Here is an 11,140-nt window from a genome sequence, read left to right as displayed (position 1 = left end):
TCCAGCTATAACCCGTAGGAGTCAGTCCTGACAGAGTATGGTTGGGATATCTGTATAGCTTTATAATGCTTTTATTTTGGTACCAGCGGTGCCCAATACAAATTCCCACTGGCGCCTAGCGGAAGTACCAAAATAACAACATCATAAAGAGATACAGATATCCCAATCATAGTCGGTCAGTCCTGACTCCTACGGGTTATAGCCGGACTGCCCGCCGTAAAACTGCTGGATAAGCAGTTTTGGAGGCCATGGAACGGACAAGCTAAGTTGCTTTTGCTAAGTCTGTATCTCTTTATGAAGCTTTTATTTTGGTATTTCTGCTAGGCGGCAGTGTGAATTTGCATATCAGCTAAATATTTAGGATCGCGGAGCAATATTTAGTATTTATATTTAACATTTATATTTACATTTGGCATTTGGATTTAACAATAATTTCAACTTAATATATTTTTCACAACAAAATTAAATGTGAAGAAGATCACAATTATTTCACTGAATGTGATAAAAAAAAGTGACTTTTAAAGATTCACTCTACGTTTTTAGGATGTTTTGGAGCTAAATGTGGAGAAATGTTGCTGTTATTTTTGGTGTGCACAACTTTACAAATGGTGCCCCATAGCTTTTTGTATTTTTAAAGTGATTTAATAAGCTAAGTCTTTTTTCCAGCAGTAAAACCGACATTTATGAGTCCGTCTCAGGAACATCGCTGTAGAAGGAAATTAAACCCAAAGCTCACTCTCTGAACCGTGAACATCTTTTCTTTATGGCATTTATTCTTCTACGTTTTTGCTGCTTTATATTGAACTAATCAACCAAGTGTTTTTGGCAAATGACATTGCCAATCATTTTCTTTGAGCATAAGGTGTACAGATGGTCCCCCCAGGTCCCTGCAAGAAAAACTGCTGATTTGAGAGGAACGTCATGCTTAATTAATAGCAGCCATAAACGGGAGTGCTTTCCCTGCACAGACTGATATACGCCACCATTTCTCTCCCCTGCCAGAAGCGATGTTTGCCCCTGTACATCCGAAGCTGCTGAACGTTATGGAAATTCAGACACAACCTGCTCAAACACAGGATTAGTTTGTGATCTTTTAGCGAGGACAGCCTCTCTTTTCATGTGACAGTACCATAATCCCCCGCGACTGGGGTTCAGGCCGCTCAGACACCCCCAGGGAAATAGGCTGTAATGACATTATGGGTGAGCCAGAGGAAAACACGGGAGATGAAGGGCATGGGGAGGCAGAACCTGACACAGCTGCATAGAGGTGTATGAAAACTGCTCAAGGATTTAATACGGTAGTGAAGGGGGTGAGTGAGAACCAAGTTTGGAGAGATAAACGTATACTGGGGGATAAATGTCAAACTGATGCAGTGATTCCACTGAGTTTTGAGTCCATCAGGCCCAGCTGCCCTTAAACTGATCTTTGTTTTAATGAGGGGCAGGATCTCTCCCACAGGTATGTAAAAAAATTTGAACTGATGAAGAAGAGGCACAACTTGACTGTATACAGCATTTAGTATATGCAACATCAGAGATGCTATTTTCACATTTTACTTCAAATGTTATGCTGTTCCTTCCTCTCGTTCCTCCTCCTCCTCCTCCTTTTTCTGAAGGAGAAACAGACCCTGTGGTGCAGTCGGAGATATAAATAGGCCATGGTTTTATTTCCCTCTCATAAACATGCAGATTGATTAGGGTCATTTTCTGCTAGCCTGCCTCCATCCACCCAAGCCTTTCCCTCCATTAGTGATGAAAACCTAGATTTATTGCCACGTCTGTCACATCCAGACCATAATTCACTGGCCCACTGGTGGGGTGTTTTTATACAGATGAGCACTGGGAATAAGTCGTATTAAAGGCACGTGTCTCTATGTCCACAGGAGCGCATACAAGTGGCCAATGGGGCCTTGTCGATCAGCCGTCTGACCCTGTCCGATACGGGAATGTACCAGTGTGTGGCCGGGAACAAGCACGCTGAGGTCTACTCCAACGCAGAGCTCAGAGTTATAGGTAAGGTACTGGCACAGTGTGTACACTACCAGTTAGAAGTTTGGACATGCCTTCTCATTCAATGTTTTTGTATTTGTTTTAATTATTGTAAACACTGTAGATTAATACCAAAGACATCCAAACTATGAAAGAACATATATGGAATTATGTGATTAACAAAAAGTGTTAAACTACTGAAGCTCGGAATTTCTGAAGAAACAAGTTAAATATCTCGGAATTACAAGAAAAGTTTAGTTTTTCTGAATAAAAAAAATCTGCCCTGTTTTTCTCAGAACGGGCCTTACGTCTAAACAGCTGAGTCCCCAGGTGCCTGGGCAAAGTTGACAAGATAATCACAATACCATCTATGTCATTTAGAGACACTAGTATCTCCCAATGTCTTAAACCCAGAGCAAAATAAAACTGGATTAACTGAGCAACCAGGGCATGTTTATTTACTTGTGTGGCCTTGACATGCTATTGGGATTTTACTATTGGGGTATGTCGTTGATTCAGAAAAACAGAACAGATTTTTTTTATTTACAAAAACTCTTCTCATAGTTCCACGATTATTAACTTGTTAATTCAGAAATTCAAAGATATTTAACTCGGTTCAGAAATTCAGAGGTATTGAACTTGTTGATTGAAAATTTCCGTGATATTTAACCCATTCAGAAATTCAGATATATTTAACTTGTTAATTCAGAAAAACAGAGCAGAATTTTTTTTCTCATGTGAACACAATACACTTCACTATTAAACAAAGCAGAATATGTCTTATATTTTAGGTTCTGTAAAGTAGCCCCCTTTTTCCTTCATGACAGCTTTGCACACTCTTGGTATTCTCTCAGTCTGCTTCATGAAGTGGTCTCCTGGAATGGTTTCTAATTAACATGAGCCTTGTCAAGAGTTCATTTGTAGAATGACTTGCCTTCTTAATGTGTTTGAGACCATCAGTTGTGTTGTTCAGAGGTAGGGTTAGTACACAATGGATAGCTCTATTTGACTACTGTTGTAATCCAGATTATGGCAAAACCAGATTATTTCATAGTTTTGATGTCTTCAGTATTAATCTACAATGTTGAAAATAATTAGAATAAATGAAAACCATTGAATGAGAAGGTGTGTCCAAACTTTTGACTGGTCGTGTATGTGTGTGTGTGTGTGTGTGTATGTGTGTGTGTGTTGTCGGCGTTTATTGTCAGGTTTGCTTCGTCTTCTTCCTCCACTCAATAACGCCGGCTGACCTCCGGCCTCTCTCTCATTGGCCGCTAATTGAAAAGCATCAATTATAAGATGAATGCGTCGGACTGACAGTGATGTATGCCAGAGCTGCTCTGTTCACCAGCCTCGCCCATCTGCCATGTCAAGCCTGTCACTCTCCTATCGGGGCTGGCAGCAGCTCTCATTCACTATTCATCCTCTGTTTCAGCCCAGGCATGTTTCTCAACACAGACAAATTTACTGATCACACTCAGGGTGGAGACTGAGGAAAGGGCTAACAGAGACAGCATCGGACAGTTTCACGCAATTTGAAAAGGGCAAGAAATGTATGGGAGGTGGACTTGTAATGTGAAAATGATCCCTTCAGGTGCAAGCTAAAAAATGACACATAACTGCTTCTGACGGGAGTAAAAAAACACAGTGAATCTTTAACCACATCACACGAGAGGCTGGCATTATTATTGTTTCAAATTACTTTGATTGCTAATTATTCTGATTGTTTTAGAGAATGATACTCTGCTTTAATGTTATCCATGGCAAAAACGTCAACACTTGTTTTGCAAAGCTACTAAAAGAGATCTGTGATAAATGTGAATGTGAAAACATGAGCAGTGATCATTGGAGGAAAAAAGATGTGAGTCTTTTACAAACATCAGCTTTAATATTCTGCTCCTGTCTCAGCTGTTGCCCCAGATTTCTCTCACAACCAACTGAGGAGCCAGACGCTGGTGAAGGTGGGAGGAGACGTGCTCGTCGAATGCAAGCCTAAGATGTCGCCTTGGGGTGTGGTCTCTTGGCGGAAGGGCAGCGAACCGCTCCGAGAAACTAACAGGTAAGGCGTTACACACTCACAGATTTTGTTCCAGCACTGTTAAGAGGACTGGACTTCTCCCTGCATGTGGGCTCATTAGCCTACAGATGCCTGCAGGGCTTTTACATATGTATCAATACAAACCTATCATATGCTAAGAATCAGTTTCGCCTTCCAGCGTTAACACCTTGTTCATTTTTGAATATGTAATATTATATTTAGGTTGTATCCAGAGGGATTTAGCCCTGAGCTATGAAACACTTTAATGATTAGTGTTCTCCATTTCACTGTCTTCCCCATTTAAATCATCACTTTCCCAAAATGAAGCTTCACATGCAGGACATGAAAAAGTCTGCTGAATGAGTCGTATCCAATCAATCACATGCCAATCACACACAAGCACACTCTCAAAACAAGGCAGTCCGTTTGAACCAAGCAGCAACTTCCAGTCTTAAAATATGAAGCCAATGCAGAAGTGTTAAAAACTGCAGTTCATCGAGCGTCCACTTGAGGCTGGCTGCAGAAACACCAGAAACCACATACACACCCATTCAAAGAAGACGATCTTTACAGCAGAAATAAACATGTTTACAGCCTGGGAAAAAGAACAGTTTAGGTCTGAATATCTCATTTCTCTATCAGCACACACTGTACGGTAGGGTTGTAATGATTCTTTTTTAACAACGATTCGATTCGTATCAGGATTTGTGGTTGCCGATGCGATTAAAGGACAATATTGATTCATTTAGAACAATCTGAAACGATTCATTGACTTGAAATCGATTCAGTAACTTTTCAGCCAAAAATTCAACCAGTGTGACTGTGAAATAAATACCTTGATACTGAACAGTCCTAGATTCCTTTTTCAGCTTCTGCAGAGCTGATGTCACCTTGCACTGCTGCTGCAGCAGGAAAGCTGCAACAGGTGCCTGGACGGTTGGCATTGTGTGAAATCCCATGGCGCCTTAGTAGGTGGTTGGATAGATTTGTGGTGTTGCCGTGGTACTTTACTTGACCTTTACATATCCTACAAACAGCGAGCGACTTATTTAGAAGATCTCCGTCTTTGCAAAAGCCAAAGTGCAAAAATCAATATGTGTCTTAAAGGAGAACTCAGAGTCAACCCAGGGACCTAAATATTTAAATACACTTACATGCTGTAGAGGAGATCCATCATCAGATTTAATTAATACACCAGGTGAGTGGGAGAGACTATGTATTGTGCCAAATAACATGCAACACTATTTTTTCTCATTTAAAATAAGCTTATTATTGAAAAACCATTTTTTTCCAAATTAAAATTGTATTATAAATAAAACTGAAGTTTTGATATATGAGAGTTAGTCAGATAGATGACAGTGTCGTTGGCATATAGATGAATGTGACAGTTTGAACATATTTCAGTTCAAAAAGAAGTGGGCCTAATGTGGAGCCTTGCGGGACACCGGACTCAACATTAGTATAGTTTGAAGGAGAGTCGTTAAATACATTGTACTGACGTCTGTTGCGAAGATAGGCATTGCTTCCACACACTGGACCACCATGGTGGCTTGACAACTTCTCGCTCGCCGGCTTCTCCTCTGCCATCCCCCATGCTTTGTTTTGTTGTCTGCTGGTGCGTGGCGATGACGTCACAGACAGGCAGCCTGAATTGAGTAACGTTTAACGTCTTTATCATTAAAAGTGTAAAAAAAAACACATCCATATAATGTCTGCTGTACTTAAATCCAATGTGTTATTTCCTAGTATCGATACAATCAATGTATTACCTTTTGAAACAATGTTAGATCAATATATGTCGTCCAGAAGAGTAGCAGATGAATTGATACATCCCTACTGTTCGGGGTTGAATTTATTTATAACTCATTATTTTTGAAGATACTAAACTTGTGAGTTTTGCCCAAATAAGGACATGGCTGATTTGACTGACAGGTGGTAACCCTGTAGCTGTTAGCGAGGAGGCCAAAGGCCTCTTTATCTCATACTTGCTCGACAGAAGTTAGGTTGAGTTCAGAATTTCCAATATGGCACCTGCCAACAATTGGCTTCAAAACAGTCCTTAAGAAACAGATGGGTCTATGGTTTGGACACATCTTCTCTCTCACTGATCCTTGCTACACCAATGCTGCTCACACTCTGCTGCTGCTGCTGCTGGCAAAGCTTTGCCTCCACCACCACCCCAGCCTCCTCCTTTCTAGTCTTAAAGCCTTGTTTTTACCCTTGCGGGAGATATTGCAATTCGCTCCCTGGAAATCTGTGGCATGCTGCTTGGAGCAAAACTGGGCCGCTAGCAAACATAACTGTGTTTCTCTTTGGCAATACATGGTAACACCTATGATGAGACTGTTCCTGATAAAAAAAGATGCATGTGTTTTACACAGGCATCTTAAACATGTCAATACAACCTTGTACCTATAGCATAATGAAAGTCATTTAAATTCATATTTAAATATTCCAAAAACAACATTACAGCATGTTATATTGTGAAAATAAATTCAGTAGCTGGTCTTCAAACACACCAGAGGAAACCAACAAGCTGGTTTTCTGCTTAGTGTCGTTTTTTTGCTCAATCATTAGGACATTATGTGAACACAGCTTTCACCCCCTGATGCAGAACAGAGCAAGCCAACCAAGACCGCCTCAAAGAGGTGATCAGGGCTGCCTGACTCATCACACAAGTGGAAGACCATTTATAAGAGATGTAGTGATGCAGCTGTGAAGCTAATTTGAAAACATCTGATAGTTAGCACAAAAGCAGTAACAGGCTAACGTTACTCCATTCAACTCAACGCCAGCAGAAAAGCTGTTAAAGTTCAACATTTGACAAATATGCTCATCTGTCCAAACGTCAATTGACCTCCTTGCCGCTCTAAGTCAACCCCAGACTCAGTTTTGGGTCCGGTGTGACCAGTAATTGTGCCGTTTGTCTACCTACTCTTTGAAAAGGAGACCGTGATGTAGTGACATAAAGACAGCCAGTGGTGTGTGCTTTGCAGTACGTCAGTGTGAACACAAAACGACTCAAGGGGAGAAATGAAACCCTGTATCATTACTTTCATCTGAATCAAAGAAAGCAAACAGGCCTTGAAACCGGCTTTGTTCTCTTTTGTGGACAACAGTGTTAATTTCATTAACAAAATTATGACGATAAATGTTTGTCAACGACTCATTTTTTCAGGACGAAAACGAGACTATGACGAGCTAAAGTGCATCACTGATAATAAAAACTCTGACAAACGCAAGTTTTGTTTTGTCGACAAGAGGATGACGAGACGAAAACATTAGTGGCCGACCGCCGGACATTAAGAATCCATGTTTCCCCCCGCTGTGCGTCTAATCATTAAAGATAAAAGTGATGCATTCCTGTGACAGGCTGAGTTATTATTTGAGGGGCTCAGTGTTAGCTTGGTCTCTACCTGCAGCAGGTGTGCTTTATGAACCAGCTCTCCTCACCTCCATGCATCAGTCTCATCTTCACTGATGATTTTTACCCCCGGTGTGCGTTAGTGACAAAGACACAACCGGGGGACGTCTGTTTAATATTTGATGTTTGCTGTTTTTGTTGCTATTACCGTAAAAAGCTCTGCGTCCACAGCTTTGATTTCCAGTTTGGTGATACATCAGACACATTCAGTAAGTTTGGATCAACTCCTTGTCATCAAAGATGCAGATGCATTTCAGAGTGCCGTGAACTGACAGTCTGTCCAGTGTGCCTGTCACTGCAGTTACATTCAAGGACCGTCGTAAATGTGCAATACGGCCCTTATATTGTGTTCATGGCATTTTTCTGTGAATCAAGAGAATCAAAATACAGTCACAGTTGTCACATCAAGAATGTTTTCTTTTTACTTTTTAGGCTGAATTATTTCACTTAATATATTACACAAAAGTGTTAAAACAGTGAAAAGTTGACATTTTAACACTTGGTATTACCCTGATATCAATATCTGATTGACTATATGAATTATTTTAAGAGTGAAAATGTTTCGGCAGAAATCAAAGACTATAATGTGACTAAAACTAGACTATAATGTTTTGAGTTTTCATCGACTAATACTAGACTAAAACTATAAAGGGCTAGATAGACTCAAATGTGACTAAAATTAAGACTAAGACTAAATCCAAAATAGCCGCCTAAAAGAACACTGGTGAACAAGAACTCTGAAAAAGGTTCAAAATGTGGATCACGACTTGAACTTCATGGTGACCTTCATGGTACCCACTGAGGCAGCCATCTTGTCTTGTTGGTAATAAAGGCCTTTTTTATTGGAAAGCTGGTTTACTCTGCTTCCAGCATCTTGGGCATGAACACGAGAGGTCATGGCCTTTTTGCTCCTTCAAAGTTTCTCCATTTAGTGCGTGCCTCTGTGGCAGCAAGCTTCATGAAGCTGTCTATGAAAGTGATCCCTGGGTCCACGTCCAGCTGATGACCTTTCCTTTCGTATTTGCCCTCTACTGTTCCTCATCAAAATAAATACGGTTCAATGCCCTCTTAATAGTTTCATGTTCCTAGAAATTTAATTTTCTTTCTGGGCTTTCACATGATAGCAGAATCTTACATTTTTAATGAAATATAAGATTTTTTATGATCATATTTTAACCACAGTCAGAGAATTGAGCATTTTTTAGAAATTGAAAAGTGCTGAATCAAAAGTACCCAAAGGCTGCTGTCACTGCAGCATATTTTACTGCTGCCTGTCCGTGGAGAGTTTTTGATGCAGTCCTCAGATGTGTTGAGAGCACTCACAGACCAGCTAAGAGAAGAAGCAGCGTGAAGCCTAACTGAGTAATGGTTAATGAGGTTTGCAGTGTTTTATCTCCAGCTCTTTAGTGCTGGCTAAACAGATCGGCTGCTGAGAAGATTCAAAGTGCTAATCAAGTATTTTTCACCTCAGCGGGGATCATCAAAGCTCCAGAAATTAAAAAAATCAACTTCTGACAAGGTTTGTGAAGAACAGCCAGCAATCTCAGCGTCCTGACACATCTGACCCCAGAGATGTGGTGTGTGCTTCATGTGATAACTTTGCTCAGTGTTTGTGTGTGTCTGTCTAGATGAAGTGTGAAGTCTGGCCCAGTGGCCTCCTCCCAGACAGGGGTCATCCATTGGGTGTCACCACTCTTGCATGACTGTGCTCTGACAGCAGGGCTGTGTGCACAGTGTCTTGCCAGGCTTTGCATATATACAAAGCAGTGTTGTTGCTTGTCAAACAAAGTGGAGGGAATTTGCATAGTGGTTTCGCTGCTGGTGTCCTTCACTCGCCCTGTGCCACCTCCATCACACGTTCCAACCTCTCGGCACCTGGACCATTTTTACTCTGTTGTTTTGAATTCATAGTTTAGATTGATTTCACATTTGTCACTGCTGTGACATGAATTGATGTCCTCTTGGGGTGATAAATGAAAAGTCAGGGTCTGTCCCAGTGTTAAAGAGAGGCTTTATGATGCTTTGTTTTCCTCATATTCTATCACATGTCCTTCAGCTCTCTGATATAAACTCTACACCACATAATGATCGACTAATGGGATGAATAAAAGATAGATGAATTTAAAAAATGAAATACTCTTGAATAATTTACCAAAGACATTCTTTTGTTCAGATGGAAAGATGTATTCATCGCCTCCATTTAGTTCAACTTGTTGTTTTTGTTACGATAATCATGATAATGAACATTTAGTAGATTAATTCCTTGAACACTGTTACTTTTAAAAGTCTGTTTGATGTTCAGAAATATGTTTTGACTCAAACTGAACAATGCTTTTCGGCTCAGACCACCTGTGCTGTTCAGAAACGAAGAGGAAAGAAAGCACAGATTTTAAATCACCCCTGTGTTACATAAAAAGACAAGGTTTCACCATCATAACGGACTGTATTGTCCACGAGGAGGTGGAGTGTGCTGGTCAAAGCTCCCCTCTAATCTCCATCCTAATATCTCCTTTTGTGTCTCCTCTGTAACGTACACACAGGCTCACACAGCTCACCCATGAGATGTGTCATGTAATAGAAATGTTCAGTGTTTGTCGTGTTAATCATTAAACGGTAGTCTTTTAATGGCTGTCCAATGATTGCTGTGCTGACAGTACATGAACTGGAGTACTTATTCTGCTGGTTATTTAGAAAATCACAAGGCTTTGGTGAAAGCAGGTCACAGATGCAAATTAGTAAAGTGAAAATGACGGAACAAATAATGTCCTGGTTTTCCGCATCAGCAGTGTGATAAGCACAAGTGCCGTGTTTTTTGTCTGTTAATTATATTTAGGATTTGTTTGCATATATATAACCAAGATAAAAGATGTGTGTCACATGTGCAGCCTGTGTTTGTGTGTGTGTATGCGCAGCCTTGTTTAGTCACGCACCTGTATAGAAAGGTGCACGATCAGAAGAGCTGTGAACCCCTTTTGTTGAAGATTAATTGCCGTAATTGCGTTAGCACTCCACCGTGGTTTCAGCGGAAAGGGAACTAGTGTCACCAGCTGGGTAATCCATCTTCATAGCAGCGGCCCCCTTTTTTTCCTACAGGAGACCAGCGGAGGGGATTGGGGGGGGTGTCTTATCTACCCCAGACAACCCTGCAGGGACGAGGTTTAGATGACATCAGCTGGAACAAAGCAGCTGAGAGCGCAGAGCAGAGCAGGTCCTGCTGATGAGTATGGAAGTGGGCCGTGTCAGCCGTAGAGGGCAGCCTGAAAAGACACGCCAAGATTCAAGATCTTTATTGTCATTTACACAACAGAAACATGGAGCCAGTGTGATCTGGACATCACTCTTAAATCTCTGCCTCTTTCAGACAATGCAAAACAAATATGTTCGATAAAACAAATCAAAACAGCAAACCACATAAGAAAGAAAAAGTCTAAATATAGTAATATTATAAAAAGATTCATTGGACTTATAGATATGTTTACAGTGACGGGGTGAAACTGTGCAGCTATTGGAAGCTGTAATAAGTAAGAACTAAATGTATCTAGAGTTTACAGAGAGAAAGAAGTTAGAGGTAAAATCAGAGAAATGTAAATTATGTTCTCACAGAAAAGTAATGGGATGTAAACAGATAGTATCTTGGCAATTAAGACCACTGCAGTAAAGAGTCATCAGTATTTATAAGGTCCAAGTTC

At 40.6% G+C, this 11,140-nt stretch overlaps 1 protein-coding gene across 1 annotated transcript in view; it reads left to right on the top strand.

Annotated features, from left to right (window-relative positions):
• The window catches only part of LOC117819604 (contactin-4-like), a 184,149-nt gene that overhangs the window by 112,867 nt on the left and 60,142 nt on the right, over nucleotides 1-11,140 (top strand). Inside the window, exons 9-10 of the mRNA XM_034693060.1 lie at nucleotides 1,884-2,013; nucleotides 3,898-4,048. Of these exons, the coding sequence (XP_034548951.1) occupies nucleotides 1,884-2,013; nucleotides 3,898-4,048 (281 nt within the window). The remainder of the gene's footprint in view (nucleotides 1-1,883; nucleotides 2,014-3,897; nucleotides 4,049-11,140) is intronic.

Source organism: Notolabrus celidotus, chromosome 1 (genome assembly GCF_009762535.1).
Source record: "Notolabrus celidotus isolate fNotCel1 chromosome 1, fNotCel1.pri, whole genome shotgun sequence".
NCBI classification, from domain to species: Eukaryota; Metazoa; Chordata; class Actinopteri; order Labriformes; family Labridae; genus Notolabrus; species Notolabrus celidotus.
This window is presented reverse-complemented; position numbering and strand designations above follow the sequence as displayed.